The 18,579-nt window shown below is 36.9% G+C and overlaps 1 protein-coding gene across 5 annotated transcripts in view; it reads left to right on the top strand.

The window, feature by feature from the left end:
* The window catches only part of ZFYVE28 (zinc finger FYVE-type containing 28), a 158,400-nt gene that overhangs the window by 113,089 nt on the left and 26,732 nt on the right, over positions 1-18,579 (top strand). For 2 of the 5 annotated variants that reach the window (XM_074821963.1, XM_074821962.1), the window contains exon 8: positions 2,078-3,436. In XM_074821963.1, the coding sequence (XP_074678064.1) occupies positions 2,078-3,436 (1,359 nt within the window). Of the gene's footprint in view, positions 1-2,077; positions 3,437-4,609; positions 4,813-12,822; positions 12,928-18,579 lie in introns of those variants that run through there. The other 3 variants (XM_074821960.1, XM_074821964.1, XM_074821965.1) reach the window with 3 other exon arrangements.

The following is an 18,579-nucleotide window of genomic DNA, read 5'->3' as shown; positions in this document are numbered from 1 at the left end:
CCTCCACTGTTGTGTTTGTGTTCTTACTCTGTTGTGGATTTTTAAGTTTATAAACGCAACTGTTTCTAAAAACCCCACATTAATTTGTTTCTGCTTATATAAACTTACATCACAACATTTCTGTAAAAACTGACAAACTGAAAATTCATAATACAAAACCTCATGGCAAAAATCATGTTATTCCATGTTTGTATTTACTATATTGGTATCATTCTTTCAAAAATAAACAAGAACACAGCTATTTTTATGTTGACATTAAAACATAAACCATTCTCTGTCAGTTTGTTTTTATGGTGATGTTAAAATGCTTAATCTCTTACAGACACTGATTACTGTTTAAATAAAAAAATCTGAGTAATGAGATGGTATTGTCATATACTGTTTAGACAAAAGAAAGGAATGTGTAGGTATTTTAAAACGTTCGAGTGTGCCAGATAGCAATACTGGTTTACAGCTTTATTAGGTAAGCGGGCCTACCAGATTGGCTATTTCCCTTTCTTACTCATTTATAATTGAAAAAATTGTCCAACTTCACACGCAAAGATACATATGGAATGATTTAAAGAAATACTGACTTCTCTATTAGAGACTATGGGAACGAGTGAAAAGAGGAGGATAGAATGGTGCAATTGATCTTACAAGGTACTAGAATTTTTTTCAGGGCCATATAACTCCTATATAAAAGTGTATTTTTTTAAAAAAAAAGAAGATGCTAATTGTATGGAATGCATATAACCATAAAAATGTGTTCTATACTTATTCTGACTTGAGCATGCTTATTTAAACTGTTACCTTTTTTTAAAAATTGTAGAGTAGCTGATATACAAGTCAGATACTAGTGACTTATTTTTGGGGCAATTTGATCTTTTAGTGATAGTACTTGGAAAAATATTGAATCTTTGAGTTAACAAGTTAAGAATGAAAGCCATTGACTGGAAATCAAGATGTGAGATGTGTTGAATGTTTCTTAGGGTTTTTTTTTTTTGTCCTCTTGTTTAGACTGAAGTTACTGCTTTAAGGGAATTCCTTTAATATGAGCTTATTATCAGTGTGCCAGCTCTACGTCACCTGCTAGCCAATGATTTCTAACCACATGAGGAATAATGGACTCCTAGCCTCTGTTTAAGTAGAGGATCTTGCTTTTCCCATCCATTAATTTATGCCAAAATATACTTGCTGGCCTTTGAAAATGTTGACAACAGTTCTTGACAGAGGATATTTTTATATGTGGTTTCTAGTTGAGAAGCACAGTGTAAATCAAATTCAGAGGTAAAATTAAGTGCTGCTGTGTCAATGTATTTGTTTTAAAGTTGTACAGCACTTAAACAACCTCAAATAACACTTTGTTTCTAGGTGCTCATAGTCCTGAACTGCAATACTGATGACACTTGGTAACACTGGAGATGCTGCATGCCTCAAGAAAATATAGTTTAGTAAATACCTAAACGTTTGCTTTTAGGCCTGCCTGATTCTTAACATCATGCAGAAGCTTAACTCCCTAATGACTGAGTTAGTGTTTGAGGCGGGAGAGAACCCACTTCCAATCCCTGTTTCAGTGAACAGGCTTCCAAGATGTCAGTGTTGCATAAGCGATATTACTATTTTTAATGAATTCTTTTTATCTGACAATATAATGGTATGAAACTTCTACAGTACTTTTTTGCAGAATAATTTTCAGAATCTAGTATGAAGGATGGCAAATTGGTTTGTTAGTTGAAGTCAAATTTGTGAATTAAAAAAATGACTATATCTAATTGTGGGTAACACTTTCACTATAAGTAGATGGGGAGGGGGAAAGATCCATTTTTGGGTGTGTTTTGATTTATTTTGGGGCTTTGTTGCAAGGAGATAAATAAGTTGGTACCTTGTATTTGCATGAGTAATCTCAGATTCAGGCATCAGCTATTGTGTTCTGAATATGAATACCAAGTGCACCTTGAGTTATACAGCTGAAAGTACTCTGTGCCCCCAAGTTCCGGATTTCTGTACTAACAGTAAAAGCTTTTTTAAAACCTGTAACATCAGTGCCTCCGATGATTGTAAAGGCCAAGTGATGTGTGTATTTCTTAATTTTCAGGGATCTACTTCAGACATTAACTGAGGATGAACTGCACACACTGGAACGTAACCTCTGCATCTCTCAAGATGTGGACTTTCCTGTCAGAGCGAATCCTGAAGTACCCTCTGTCATTGCACCGGGCATAACTACGACTTTGCCTGCTAAGGAGCTTTCAGCAAAAGCTGAAAACACAGAGGCTGAGCTGGCTTGTTCTATGCAGTATGATGAACAGGAGCTAGAACAGCTGAATAGGATGGTACACAGAGTTGGAGATGAAATGTCTTCTCTGCTTTCCCCTCCAAGCATCTGTCAGTCTCCAGCTCACAGACCTAGCCTAAGAAATAGTTCTAGCACAGAAGCTTCACCAACAAGACACCATCTTGACAATTTAACTGATGAAGAGGACAGAGTGTTTTTTATGGATGACCTAGATGGAGCAGGAGAAGCTCTTGCTGGGTTGGATTCAGTAAGTGATACTTTTGCTTGGGTGAATAACCCTTGCCATGATTCAAAACAGAACCTGCAATATAGAGATGCTTTGCTGTCGGAGAACAGCCATCAGACAGAGGAAACTTTGCTTTTAAAAGATGCTGCAAGTGACTTAAGCAATAATAACAATATTGAAGATAGCAAACAGATGTCTGGCATTTCAGTTCAGAATTCATGCAGCTGTCTAGAAGGTCCGGACTCACAGTTATACCTCAATGGCTGGGATGCATATGCTGATGATGCAGAAATGGCAGAAGTGATAGCTCACAGGACAGGGGGAATGAAAATATCTGCTACCGTAATATTCAATCCTAAATCTCCCTCTAGCTCAGAATCCCCAGTAACAACTCCGGAAGCAGCTATTAGTTGTGTTCCTGGATCTGCTAATCCATTAGCAAATGAGGAGGAGGATGAATCCCATAAACTCAGTATAGCTGCCACAAACTGTCTAATTAATTCCTGTGTGTGTTGTGGCAGCTGTGAAGACAGCAGGGAGGACAGTGTTGAAGGTTTAAAGACTAAACATTCTGCAGGAGGTGTTGTAAATGCTTCATACGCATTAGTAAAGTCTAAAGAAATGGACCATGTAGATAACTTGGACAATTCAGTCCCTGCACAGGAAACATTAAAACCTGAAACTTCTGCTTTGTTAGCAGAAAGAGACTTTGGCAGAGAAGAGCAAAAACTGCCAATCTCCTCTAAGTGCCTGGCACATTCCTCAGGTTCACAGGTAGGAGCAGAAAATGACACACAAGAAGCAGAAAGCATCTCAAATCAGCAGAAGTGGGAGAAGAGAAAACAACCATGTGAGAAAAAACTAGACAACAATGAAGATGCTAGTAGTGAAAGGACAGCAAAGGAAGATGTGAAGTCAAGATCTAGTTCAAGGTAAGAGCAACTTGAAGTTTTGGTAGTAATTTGCATGTAAGTTCTTATATCCTTTAGTGATTGGTGTATAATTAATGTTGCTTTTAAAGAAAATAGTGTTTTGAAGGATTAAGGAATTTTTCAGTATACTTTTTTTAATATGAGTAGCTTTTTGTTGGACTTAATCAGCTTTTTTGGAAAACATTTGGAGAACACATGAATTTTAATCATATAATGTCTCTATATCATTGAAATCAAGTACACTAATCTTAGTAGCTCAATGTAACAAAGAGTGCATTGCTGCTCAACACTATCGGGGTCATTAACTCTATTGTACTCTGCTGTTTTGCAGGAAAAGTGTGTCTGAGATACTATAAAGTTAACTTGCATCAATGCATGGGATTAAATTGGGATCTAAACACATCTTCTTCTGAGAGAATGGGGTTGATCTGATCATATTACTTGTGGGCACAAGGGTATTTGTGAATGTTTTGGTGCTGAAGGAGCCTAACAGAGTGCAGAAGCAGCTTTTAAACCTATTGAATCACTTCAACCAAAGCTGATAGAACAATAGAGGTCATGGATTACAGTTCTACATCTTTAATGACAATAAGGAACCAGATAACAGGGAGAGACCATAACAATAGTTGTGTTAAAGAAAACGCCATGCTTCAGGTCAACTTTGATTAGACATTAGGGATCCTACACACATCAGTAGGAAACCAGACTTCATTTTGGTTTACTGTTTAGGTGATAACTTGTTTTGTAGTGAGTAATGTCCTCAGTTTCCCTGAAGTATTAATATTATAAAGCAGAGGGAAGAAATTAAGTAGAAGTTATTGTTGTTCTCTGTATTTCTGTGACAGCTTGCTTCCTTTGTGCCTCATTGTCAGTTCTGTGGAGATTGTGTGATGCAGCTTCTGTTACAGGTGTATAGAGCTCAGGACAATGCAGTGGGGATAGACTGAACTGTGAAGCATTACCACAATATAAAGGCTACAGAAATAAACATTTTTTTTTAGTAACATACCAATTGAATTATGAAACATTTTACTGGTAGTGGAAATAGAATCTAGAATTTTTTGCACTGGAGTTAATTTCTCTTACAGCAAAACACAATTTAGGATGCACAAAACTTGACTTTTGAGAAAGTAGTTTTATCTTCCTCATTATTCTGTGTATTTGCTATCTTAGGCTTGCAAGTCTTACCATATTCAAGGCCTTGCAACATGGTTCCTGAATGGACTTCATTTTAAGAAGTAATTCACAAATCCTTTGGACATTTCATGCTTTTGCAACACTTGAAGTGGAATATTGCTTAAAAGTAATTATGCTTAATTAGTGTCCTAATAAATCATACGTTGTTTATAAAACTCAGTTTGTTTACTAATTTTTGCCTTGAATAGGATATTACATGAAATTTGTGAGATCAAGTCTTTAAAATAAAATTACATATATAAGCTTTTTTTCAGCCTCTCATGGTTTGTGGATGTAATAACCTTTTCTTCACATACTCGTCCAGCCTCCGTTAACATTATATAAAAACTTTGTATGAGAATTGTCCTTTTACAGAGAGTTCTATAGGTCTGTGTTCCTCTGTGTCCTTTTGTTTGTTCTGGACCTGGCTTGTTACAGCTTCGTTGAATGGCTCCTAGTTCCTGTTTGGCTTCTTCGTGCCGGTTGTGATTTTTGTAGATCTCAGTCACACTTCACCTATGTGGTTACTTTTTCAGGTTGGAAAAGTCCCAGCCTACTTGATCAGAAGTTGTCTATAGCTTTGATCATTCCTTTTGTCTTGCTCTAAACCTTTTTCAATTATACTATTTCCTCTTAGCAATAAGTGAATCGGAACTAGGCTTACTCAGGATATGAGCAAACCATGGACTTGCACAGTGGCATAATTATTTTCTGTTGTTTTTCCAATGGCTCCCAATATTTGACTTTGGATATTTTGCCAGGTGGTGAGCTGATGGGTTTTCTGAAGTTGTGTGCCAAAGCCCCAAGATCCTGATTGTGAGCTCAGAGGCTGTCATTCTATATCTGATGCTAAAGTTGTTCTCCCTGTGTTTACCAGTTGAATATCACCTTGCTGTATTGCCTGTTATTCAGACTTCAAGATCCTGTGCAGTTTTTCAGTCTGCTCTTGTTGTTATTACCCTGAATAATTTTGCATCTGTAGGAACCTTTCAGACCTCATTGCTATCCCCATTTTTGCAGATCATATGTGAAAACAAACTCCCAAATGAACTTCATCGGTGACATCATGCTCTTCTGAGAAGTGGTCATGTAACAGCTCCTCCCTATTTATAGTTAAGAATTATTTCTCCATTTTGGGCCCCTTTCTCTTATTCTATAGGTCCTTAGTTTTCTGAAAAGCCTTTAGTGAGGTATTTTGACAGAAACTTTGGAAATCCAGAGGCTACCAGCTGAATCACAGTTCTTCAAGCTTCTTGACCCCTTCAGAGAGCTCCCAAGAGGTTCCTGTGGCAGAAGCCATGTTACTTCTTTCCAGGCAGACTTCCTCATTATTGCCTACCTATTTATGCTTTTGATATATTCTGCTAAGTTGCTTGGTACGAACTTCAGCTCACAGAACTAGAGTTGTTTGAATCCCCTTGGAGTCTTTATAATTTTTAGAGATTGCCACCTTTAAACTCCAGGTATCAACAAAGTTTTAAATGAGAACTTAATTCATCCGATTAATTCTTGAGTTCTAAAACTCTTGGGTGAATATTTTTGAATATTTTTTTTAACAAATTAGTGAGTTTTGTCTGTTTTCACCATTGTGTCTTCCACTGCTACTTTGTTGATTACTTCTAATTCTGTCTATTTGTTATTGGACTACAGTACATCTGTTACTAATTGGCAAATATTCCATCTTCCCAGAAGTGGAGAAATAAGGATGGAGGTATTTTGTTACTAGATTGTTGCTCCTTTATTTAGAAATGTTCTAATATTAACTCTTTCAGTATATTCTGTGAGAGACAGAGATGCTGGGGATCTACTGAGGACTAGATTAAAAATTATACATGTGTAGATCCTTAGTTTTCTCATATGTCTATATATAGGTTTGGTTCTTGCCTCTGAATCACTAGTCATGTCATCAGTAAAAGAGATAATTCAGTTACAAAACAGAACTTTGTGGACCTTTTCTTACTCATTCTGCCTGCGCAGTGACTAATCACTGCTTTTCAATGGTATTTTTAAATTGGAAGATCACATTAGGCTTCTGCGACTGCTCCCTATTACATGCTTGTGAATACCAACTTAACCATAGGGGAAATGTTGGAGACAGTAGATTATTTTCAGAATGATGGACCCATTAGCTAGAACAATAAGCACTCTAATATATATGAAATAGCTGCAGGATATGCTCATTCATCAAATTGATAAATGTATTTACTTTCTAGTTACTGTAAGTCACCAACTAGGAGAAGAAAATTTTCTTTCCCTTGTCTGAATCAAACAGCTGTCAAGTGTTCTGATACAAACTGTTTCTTTTAGTAAATCAGTTCTTATACTATGCAATATGACATTGTAGGTATAATTTCCATGGTCCAGTCAGGTTTACTGTAATCCTTAAACCTAAAATACTTGGTATTTCAGGCTTCTCTATCTAGCCTCAATATTCAGTGAGGTTTAAAATACAGATTAAATACTATTCTACTTAAGATTTGGGTATTGACATGTCTACTACTTCGGTTTTGAAGTCATAGCTGATGTTATATCGTTCTCCATTATTTGCTTCTCAGTATCTCAAAGACATAAAACACAAAGGACACTGAGAGTCTTGGGGAGCAGCATTGAGATGCAAATATGAGACAGTATCTGATCTGCTGAAGGGACAATGTGATAAGTAAAGGCTGTTATATGCAAAACAAACTGTTAAAGGGGGGAAATAATCTAATAATAGCACAGAAGATCCTAAACCTATGACAAAGCAGCATTTGGGGTAAAAAGGGACATAAGTTAACCCCTAAACCAATCTTTAGATCTGTATCTAGTATGTCTTTTTTCCAACTGGAAGCAAGCTATGCAGATTTTTGAAGTGCTCATTCTGTCATAGTATTCTTCTGCTTTTTCCAAGGGGAAGGAAAATTACAGAGAGTGAAGATCATGGGTTTTTTGGTGTTTTGGAAATACTCGACTTTCTGTTCTTTCCAGACTTGAAGGGTTGTTGTAAAATTGCTCGTTCTTCTACATGTTTTGTGAAGTTTTGGCAGCTTGTTTCATATTGTCACACAATGCTAGTGTTTTGATGTTTGTTTTAAATACCTGGTTCTGTTGCATGCTTGTTTATCTACATACTGACCTTAAAACAGGTCTGATATAAAAAAGGTTTCTGAATCATAGTTTCTCTCTTTTCTGCTGCAGGTCTATTATGCGTAGCTTAAATTATACCCTTGGTTTTTTTTGCCATCTTCCTTGATCTATTTGGCGAGTGTAGTCTTGAAGTCTTTTACATTGCACCTGAGAATTGGCAAATCAAGCTGAAATTGGTAGTGAGGAAAACTTATCTTCACACTTTCTGCAAGCTCTAGCTGTGTCCATTGGCTGTTAGATGCTGGTGCTGTTTGCATTTATTTGTGGGGGCTTAAAAAATAGATTATTTTTCCATATGCTTTTGCAGTGTAAGGAGGAGGAATGAGGCATCCTTGGAAAAGTATGTTTTGCTGTTTGCTGATCTGTATTGCAGTTCTAGAATAAAATGAATCATTTCTTCTTGTCCAGCTTGGTACTCAAGCTGTCCTGTTTCTTAGTGTTGCAATTCTGTAGTCTAAAATTGTATAATTGTAATTGTACAATTGTAAAATTGTACAATAGTCTATATTGTAATATATTTAAAATTTTACTTCCTCAACATATTAGAATGACTTTGTAAAGAAGATGAACACCTGTTTTATGTAGTTGGTTTCTAATTTTGTTTTTTGTCTGTATTTTATTTTGTTCACTCCTTAGCAACATGTGACGTGTGCATGTTTTCAGTACAACAGCTGTAAGATAAGTCATTCCACTTTTATAAATGCATGGAAAAGAAGCATTTATACTTTTGGCATGGCTAGCATTTACATTTTAAAAAAGCCAAAACACCACAAATTACCTTTCTAGCTTGTTTTTCGGTTTATAGCATTTGATTCTATAAGTGTTTCTTTATCAAAACTAGATTAATTGATATTGCAGTGCAAATTAACTTGATTAAATGTCTTAAATTCATGCTTTCCCTATAATATTCCCATCACAGTAAGAGTTAAGAAAATTGTGTCTTTACATGACCAAGTGGCCTTTTCCATAAAATTTAATGGACAGCTGTGCATATTCACATAAATAAAAACATGTCTGCTTAGTGTCTTGAATCGATTAGTCTTTAGCTATTCAGGTATAAGAAAACTTCTAATCAGCAAGAAGGAAGTAGTAGATTTGGAAAAAAATATCAGCCTTCCAATGGCAAAATTTCCTTTAAGCAATCCTTTGGCTCTTGACTGAAATTCTTCTGTTCTCCTTCTAGTATTCTGTTTCTTTTCTTTGTGCAATTGGCCAAATTCAGATTCAGTATAAATGAATTTTTTCAATCCCTCCTCCCCTTCTTTTTAACGATACACATCTCAAAAGTGGTAGTGTTTGACCTTGTCTGTTGAATGCTGATTTTGTGCAGTATCTGATACAACTGCTGTTACGAAGCTTTAGCATGCAAATAAAAGGTGTCAGTGTTTTGACCAGCTCCCTTTTACTAGGTCCATATATCAAATGCAGCAACAGTGAACTGTATTAACTGTCAACATGGGTTCCTGAAATGAGTATAGGAGGTAAAATAGAGTTTTAAGAGCCACTTATTTGAGTGGATTTGATATAGGTGACACATGAAGCTTTAGACTTAGCTCTCACGTAGTGTGGCATAGGGAAGATCTGTGCCAATTAACTAAAGTAACATGGAATGTGACTGTAACTCAAGTAATAACATTCATGAAGAAACCTTCCCCTGAAACAGCCAGAGATTTAATTTACTGTAAGAGGCTGGAAACACATTCCAGTAGAAAAGTGCCCAAACCCAGGATAAAGGTGGCTTTCAGTTTGGTTTTTGCCTAAAATAGTTACAAAAAATGTCCAACAGCTTTAAATAAATGGTTTGTTAGTTCATTCTGCCAGTATTCCATGAAAAGAGGCAGCCACATCACCCCATGTCACTTTGCTCTGTTGCCTCCAATCTTTATTTTCTGTATTCTTATTGGAAGTGCTGAAGAATACTATTTTGAGCGTGGATGCTTGTTTTATCCCATGCTAGAATGTAATCTTTAAAATAGCACTGTAGGCGTTTAAGACCTCACAAATGAAACAAACTTGTGCCACCTTACTCAGTTTAAACAGTCCTGTGGATCCCAATCCAACATGGCATTAATTTCAAATGAGCATGAGATGTGGTGAAGTTCAGGTCGCCTGTGGGCTGGTGTGGGAAGAAAGGGTTAGCTGCTATCAGCTACAAAATGTGTCTGTGTGCACATACCTTCTCTTCTTATAATTATGCTAATGAACACATGAGCCAAGCTACCATCAGCTGATGACAGGAATCATGAGTTGGGAAAAGCAGGTCAATTCACCTCAGGATCTACCAGCATCTTAGAAAAGCTGAGCAAATCTTCAGGCAGATACTAATGAGAAGAAAATTCTACAAAGAGGTATCCTGAGTCTGTGTGTACTGAGAAGGAATGCAGTATGTCAGGAGTCTCTTTTTTTGGTTGGTTTCTTTAAAAAAAAAAAAGTTATTTAGTATAACACTGAGAAGGTATAAACAGAGTTATTATTGGAGTCCCATTTCTTGGTACTAAATAGACACAGAATTTCTTATCTGAAGAGTTACAGCCTGAATATGAAACAGAAATAAGCTTTGTAAATAGCAAATATTATTTCTGGTACAAAAATTCAGTCTGTATTGGTACACAGGAGTGAGAAAAATGTTTACACTTGGTAATAGTCCAAGCTACACATCCTTTATTACAACAAACCTAACCTCTGTGAGCATTATTTGTGTCAAGTGTGTCCAAATACTTTACATTGCCAAAGGATGACTGACCAGATGGATATCTAATCCTGAAATCAGTGGATGGCTCAGCATGGCCAGGTTTGCGCACAGATTAAAAGATGGAGTAATGGAAAATGAAGACATTTATGAAGCAGTTTAGAATGGCAAACGGTGTTATGACAAGGCTTAAAAAGAGATGAGATAGTGGAGCTGATGAGAAGTTATGCTGATAGTGACTGGTTAGATGTGGGAGAGGATTCAAATGAGGGGATAAGAAGTATGGAGAAGAGCTCTGAGATGAGGCTTGTAAGCTGGTCAGAGAACATCTGTGAAGATGAAAATGAAAGATAGCATTGAGATCGTTGATAATGTAAGCTGGTTGTGGGCCATTATGTTCAGAGGTTACTCATCAGGTTTACTTACCATCAAGGTCTAGCACTTTGTGCCGCCTTTATTGTTTTGCCTTCTGGCTTGGACTGTCCACTGCACAAAGTTAGCTCAGGATAGAAGGTGATTTCATGACTGGGGACAATGATGACAATAAAATCTGCTTCTAATAGAGAGATAGTACTTAGGGTGGTGGTTGCTTTGGTTTATGTTTTAGCATAGCATTTAACTCCCCAAAGAAGTATGAGAAGGTTCAGTTCTTAGAAAAGTGTATAACAATATATTTCGTCTTTGCAAGACAGTTTCTCCTGCTCAATCATGCTGGGAAATCACATGCTAATGGTTTTTTAATATCATCTGGCTGCCATAAAACAGATAGTAAAAGTACATTTTAGTAGCATGACCATATTGTCAGATTGGATGGGTAAAGGTGATGAGCTATAAAAGAGTAAGCCTTTGTTTAAATGCATCTATCTCTTCATAATGAGCAGAATTAGCAAGGGAAATTATATAAAGCGAATGAAAGTTAAATAGATTTTTGTTCAAGTCCGATAAAATTATTTTCCAGTTGTGACTGCTTTCCTTTCAACTAAAGTGTAGTACACTTGGGATTTATTTTCAAATTGGCAATCAGAAATGAGGAACATGAAGGGGTACATTTTCCAAGCGATTAGTGGGAGGTATGCAAACAAATCCTATTATTTCTTAGTGGGATTAGAGCACATACCTTCCGTACACTGCTTTCCCCTTAAGCCTTCTTCCAGACTTCTAGCTGCAAAAATAGCTACAGTAGTAAATTTAATTGAAGAAGAGATTTTGGAACGTAGCTGGTTTGAATAGGTACCCCGCATACGCCTACAAATCAAAAGAGCATAAAAAAAACCTGTTAGTAGTTGTGAAGAATTGAGGTAAAATAATCCTGACCTATATAATTACATCTCCTTTAACTAAAGGTATTTATTAGGTTTCTTTCTGCCGTTGTCCAAAGATTTCTGTGAACTGAACATTTGAGTTCAGCAGGCTCGAATGATTCTTCTGCACTGCCTAGAGCCAATACAGCTTTGATACCTCTGCTCAGGACCACATATTTTCTTTGCTAGTGTTATTTAATTTTTTTGAGCTTGTGGAATTTCCAGCAGCTGAGCAGTAAATTGCTACTGAAACAAAAAACTGGTCTTTCCGAGACAGTTTTATAAGCACTACGGAACTACTCTAATCTTCGAATCCTAATATATGTTGATAACATGGTGTAAAATGTAAAATTATGTACTACTTAAAAGCTTTTCATTAGCCCAGGGATGTCAGAGACAAGTTGTGTACCATTCATTTAAATTAGTCATATCATTTTACTTAGTAGCTAGTGGATTTCCCCTGATGAAGTGTTAGTGGTTTACCATGGGACTGCTCCTTCCAGCACAAAATTTGAGGTACATATGTGGTAGTTACAGGGACTGACCAAATTTAGGGGTAGGTGTGTTATCTTCATGTCCTTCACTGAACAGTCAGCTTTCTGCTTTCTCACAGACTTTTTCCTTCCTGTTGGAAGGAAACATAGATCTAACTTGACACAGTATTTCAAAAGTTTTTGAAGCTCCTTGTTTAGGTTGTCTTGGCCTGAAACATGCAGTGACTTTAAGAACTCTCAGTTTTGTTATGTCTGTGTTATAATGTTAAATGACACTTGGAAGCATGGGCATGCTATTCCATAGCCTATACCCTATGAAAATGTAAGATCCTTGGTTCTTTGCTGATTGGTTTAACTGTATAGCATGAATTAAATTGAAGATTTTTATAGTATGTGTGCCTGCTGACTTTGCCAAATTGTCTGTCCTTTTTGGGAAGAAAACAGAATAGGTTTGTATCATTTTCCAAAGACCAGAAAGTACAACTGCCAGTTTACTCTTATTTCTGTATAATCCATGACAAGCCATGAGTTGTCAGAGTGCTCTGTTTTTTTACCTTTGTTCGCTTCAGCAGTTCATTTTGTTTCCATATGTTTTTTCAGTTCTCAGGATGGCTTATGTGATTCCCCCCTCAGCTCCATCTCCAGCAGTGACTATGAGAGTGTTTCTGTCACTACATGTAGTCTCTCCAGCATATACGCTCTGAGGTAATAACATCACTTCACAGTCAGATTTGACAAATGGTATTGGGTTATGCTTGGTTAAAAATTTTCATTGAATTTACAATCAAGTGACAGCAACACTTCTGAGTATTTTTCCTTTTGAACAGCAGGTGCTTTTTTTACCCCTAGCAGTTTTCTTCAGTGCTGTGTCAGTTGAAAGGCAACTATTTACAGAAAAGTTTTAATCCATACAGCAGTGAATTATGTATGTCCATGATCTCCCTTTTATTTGCCCATATAGCATTTCTTGAGAGACTTCAGGCTTTAGCTTGAAAAGTACCAAATGTTTGTCTTAGCTAGGTCTTGGCTTTCTAGAAAACATGTTTTTTTCCATTTTGTTTCACCTAGTAAAATGAGGGGAGAATTCCACTTGACAATAACTTAACTTCCACAGTGTTGTTGGCCAAAACTGGTAAGAATACTAGTTTGTATTCTCATATTCTGAAACTGCATGAGAGTTTTAACTTCAGTTAGTTTTGTTCTGAGCACTTAATGAGAATAATAGAGGAATAAAGTTTAGGGCAGAAGAATGTAACTAAAGCAGAAATATTAATTTTTCGCTTTTTTCGGCATTTGTATAACATACATGTATGTGATGTATTGCATACTTTGTATGCAGTAACATTTTTTTGTCTGGTACAGGCAGACTGAAATACCACTATTTCAGTGAAGGTAGATCATCTTCCACTGCTTCTTGTCCTCCCTTTTTCATCTGTTTATCTCTACCCAGCACTTCATTTGAACTTCAGGAATTCCAAATTTTGTCTAGGTTTGGGGATAGAAAGAGGGGGTGAAATTTCTTTTCTAATAGTGATAGAGGAAATAGTACATATAATAATTTTGGTTTTTTAGGATGTATCCATTTTCAGGCTCAATTTTTTTAGTTTCATATTTTTAAAATAAGGGCAGAAAGATGCAACTAAAACTGTTTTTTGTGGTTTAATTTTGAAATACATTTCCTTTTGACTGTTCTTCCAAAAATAAACAATTTACCTGCATGCAACAGTTGCCCTTTTCTAAATACTGTATACATCAAAGACTATTTCACACAGGGATGTCTGAGTGGACAATAGAAGTAACCTCAGTTATTCTTCAGGGATAACTGGAGCAGTGAGAATAAGTAAGTATTCCTTAGATGCACCTCCTCTTTTCAAGGCCTAACTGGACTGCCTTTGTAAGTTAGTATTGTAGCTGCCACTGTATCGATGCTTAGGTAAATTAGATCTCTCTTTTCCCTTTTTTCAAATTTTGTTTTGCTTGATGTTTGATTTATAAGGCAGTAATTGTACATATGCATTTGTGGTCTTGTCCACTGAACTACAGCATTATATCATCCCTGGGTGTCGTGCAAGAAATCTAAGTTGCCTGTTTTTCTGTATCTGATTGATATTGCTAGAGATGTAGCTATTGTAGTTTATGATCCAATTAAAAAAAAAAAAGCTAAGTGCCCACTTGACTATACTGATATGCACTTCCTCTTTTGAAATACTTAGTTTAAAAAAAGTTTAAACTCCTTTCAATGACTTAAGAAAAAAAAAAAGCTCAGGAGTCTGCTTCACAGTAGTATGTTCCTAGATCTGTGTGCATAGAAACGTAATATTCAGTACATCTATTTGTATTATATATTATTTTTAAGGGGCTCCCCTGTTGAGTGTTATTTGGCTATTCAAGAACTTGTCTAGATTTGTATCATTTGTTTACTACAACAAGCATGTTCCTTGCAAAGACAACCTCTACAAAATGTGCTTTTCTGAAATTAGAGTTCTTCCTGATGTCATGTGCATATCCAAAATACCTGCATTGATTTTTTATTGTTTCTTTTTCCTCTGAAAGGTGCCATTTTAATGTACTTAATTTCTTGCTGTTTTCATTTAACAACAATTAGAAATTTAAATCTGCAATTTTATCTGAAAAATAATTAGCTAAATGTAGAGTTCTTGAAATGCATTTATTTGGCCTTTCAACCTCCTGTGAATCATAAACAATTCCTTTGTGATGTTAAATAATCAATACTGAGGCTCACAGTTGTGTTGTCAGATCGCAGCATGTTTTGGAAATACCCAGGTGCCTTCAAACAATTTGGGTCTGGTAGCAAAACCAACTTAGCCAGAGTAGCAGAGTGTGTTGAACTGAACTACTAACGTATTAAATAGCGTAGACTGAATGGATTTGAAACAATATTATATATATGGAATTCTATATAGGTATACATTTATTGTTTTTCAAATGATGAATCAGGAAGAAAATTCCCACTCCTTGGATCCCAGAACACTGTTCAACCTATGGGTCATTGTTTGCCATTGTGGTTTTTATTGGGAGAAAAAAGCTGCTAGCACTGTAGGAACCATTTGAGACCTGTTAAAGGAGGCTGCTTCAAGTCAGCCTGTGATTTACTGCCTTAGACTTTTTCCATCATCAACCAGTGCTGTGTAATTTTTTGAGCTATATTCATCCCACCTAATTTTAGGCACCAAACTGATATACCTAAATTAGAAGTCTTGTTGCCGAAGGTTTCCTGTTTAGTCAATGGAGAAAAGCGGAAACCTCGGTTAAGCGTATAATTTGTTGAAATCCATCTGGGCCAAAGATTTTCAGTCTTAAATGAGAACTGTGATTGCATGCTCTGATTACTGACTGTGCTCATGCAGTAATTTGAAAAACATTTTAAAACCTTGCTCAAGGTTTCTAGAGCACAAATTGAAAAAAAAAAAAAAAAGGTACAGAATGCTTCTCATGATTTTGTTAAGGAAAGGTTTATTATTTCATTGGTACCTGATCTGTGTAGAAGGTTCCTCCTTCAAGTCTCAGAGGTCTGATGGTCAGGAAGTTAAATGTTCAGCCCAGTTCAGAAGATGTTTTTTTTGCAAAAACGTTCATTAAGCAGTATCCAGACTTGAGATGCCCATATCGGTAGTCAGCTTTCTCAGCAAAGAATAAAGATATTCCATGTATTTCAGAAGGTTTCAGAGAAACTCTGATTTTATGCAGACTCGCAAGAGCATGCGGAAGTTTTCTGTTAAATCAGTCTGACTGTTGAATAATGCTGTTGACTTGAGTGAAAATGAGATGTTTAACTACAGCAGGGAAGTGGCAATTGGTCCATTGTTTATCTTAGCTCCAGGAAACAATCCATCCAGTTTTTCCTTTTTAATTTTTTTTCATAAATGTAATTTTTAGAACAATTTTTAATATAACTATAACTTACTGAATTGTAAATAGGCAGCTAATAAAATACAGTGCTGGAATCTTATCCATTTCAGTGTTGGAAGTAGTAAAGTCAGTAGCTTTTTAAAAATAAACTGCAGGACTTTGTCAGCTTTCAACATGCATGAATTATTGGGCAAAATCCTGATATAGCCATTAATTGAGTGGAAACATAAGTGAAGGCTATTCATAAGCTTACAGAATGAGATAACTTGATATGCTTAAAGTCAGGCATGAACCTAAGTTCTTTGAAAGACTGGAGCTAGAAAATGGAAGAAAAGTGGTGTTTTGGGAATGATGAGGGAAAGTGAGACAACTGAAGAACAAGGTTGTTATAATTAGATGATTTCAAGCTTCATTGGAGTTTTTGGTGTAAGACAGTGCATGGGAGGAAGAGATACTGATGAATCTGTATTCAAGTGTTTACCTGCCTAGAGTACATGGTAAAGCCTACTTTTTCATTTAAAGGTTATGATAAGCGAATAAATGATAACTTTAAATATAAATACTAACTATAAAAACTAACCTTAATGATATAGTAGATGCCTTCCCTGGTCAGCACTCGCTTTTTTGTTTTAGATATGTCATTATGGCTTAAATATTGGTGTTTTGTGGTATATTTTTTCAACAGACTTAGGCATTTATAAAATTGGTGGTGAAGTTTTAGGCTGTTATTTACAGTCTACAAAAGGAGGTATCTGCAATGTATTGTGACTCAAGTCTATGCCAAAACAGCAAGACTCTGCCAGCAAGTAGAGTGGGACATTTTATATAGCTGTATCTGTATTTACATACATGTGAGGAGAGCCCAAGGTCGTTGGCTTGCTGGATATAGCTGAAGGATATTGCTTACTTTATTACACATTTAGAGTATATCCCTGTTAGCATAAACACACTTGTGAAATAAGGCAGGGAAGGTTATCTTAGTATATAAATGAGATGAAATTTTGATTACCTGCTTCAGAAATAGAGGGTGTTTTGTAGGAGACAGTTGGAAGCTACCTTGCCAGTCAGAGCAGAGTCATAGAATAGCCCAGGTTGGAAGGGACCTCAGAAGATCATTTGGTCCAAACTATCATGGGAAGGGGAGCCTAAATGAGATTTTTCTAGCACCCTGTCCAGTTGCAGCTTGAAAACCTCCAACGATGGGGACTCTTATCACATCCCTGGGGAGTTTGTTCCAGTGATTGATTTTTCTCAGTGTAAAAAATTTCTTTCTTATATCAAGATGAAACCTCTCCTGGTGTAACTTGTCCTCTCCATGTGGCTCCTTGTGAAGAAAGAGCCTTTGTCCTCTTTGTAGCCACTCTACATACTGGAATACTGTGATGAGGTTTCCCCCCGCCCCGAGCCTTCTTTTCTCTGAGGGAAAAAAGACCTAACTCCTTCAGTCTCTCCTTGTAGGGCAGGTACTCTATCATCTTCATGGCCCTTCTTTGGACCCTTTTCGGTCTCTCTGTGTCTTTCCTGAATTGTGGAGACCAGAACTGCACACAGTAGTCCTCCAGGTGTGGCCTGACAAGCGCTTGGTGCGTTGGGATGATCATGTCTCTCTCTTTGCTAGTGATGCCCCTGTGGATGCAGCCCAGGATCTGATTTGCCTTCGTGGCTGCAGCAGCCTGTTGCTGCTGACTCCTGTTCAGCTTGTTGTCTACCAGGTCCCCAGGTCCCTTTCAGCAAGGCAGCTCCCCAGCCACACAGACCCTGGCCTGTACCGGGCTCTTTGGTTGTGTCATCCCAGCTGCAGGACCTTGCACTTGTCTCTGCTAAACTCCATGCTGTTCTTGCCAGCTCACTCTTCCAGCCCGTCCAGGTCTCTCTGTAAGATGGCTTTGCCTTCTGACGCATCCACCTCACCACCCAGTGTGGTGTCATCAGCAAACTTGATGGTGCTTTCAATCCCATCGTCCACGTAATTTATGATGATGTTGAATAGCATGAGGCCCAGTATCAATCCCTGGAGGACCTCGCTTGTGACAGGCTGCCAGCCTGAGTAAAATCCAGTGATCAGCACTGAGTGTGACCTATGAGCCAGTTTCTTGCCCATCTTGCAGGCCAAGTGAAGTTCTGGTGGGTGAACAGTTTCTTACAAAACCAGATTTTTATACTGTGCTTTTTCATCAGTAGAACTCAGTGCCTCAAAGAGGAATAAGAAAGAGTAATAACTTGGTCATTCGCCAAGACTGTGAATTATACTAGGAGAATTCAGTTCTTTCATCTCATAGTCCAGAGCTGTGCTATCAAAGCTACAAGTTTTAATAATGAGATCACAACTACTCTGGGGATCCTGTAGATGATAGGGTGGAGGACAACAAATACCTTAACAATGTGTTTTAACTGATATGTCACAGTCTACCTGATCAGCTGTGTCTCTTGTTCTCCTGTCTTGCAGTTTTACCATTGTTAACTTGGACAGGTTATATTTAAGCTATG

The sequence above is a fragment of the Strix aluco genome, chromosome 4 (assembly GCF_031877795.1).
Source record: "Strix aluco isolate bStrAlu1 chromosome 4, bStrAlu1.hap1, whole genome shotgun sequence".
Lineage (NCBI taxonomy): Eukaryota > Metazoa > Chordata > Aves > Strigiformes > Strigidae > Strix > Strix aluco.
The sequence above is the reverse complement of the archived record's forward strand: the minus strand, read 5'-3'. Positions and strand labels throughout refer to the sequence as shown.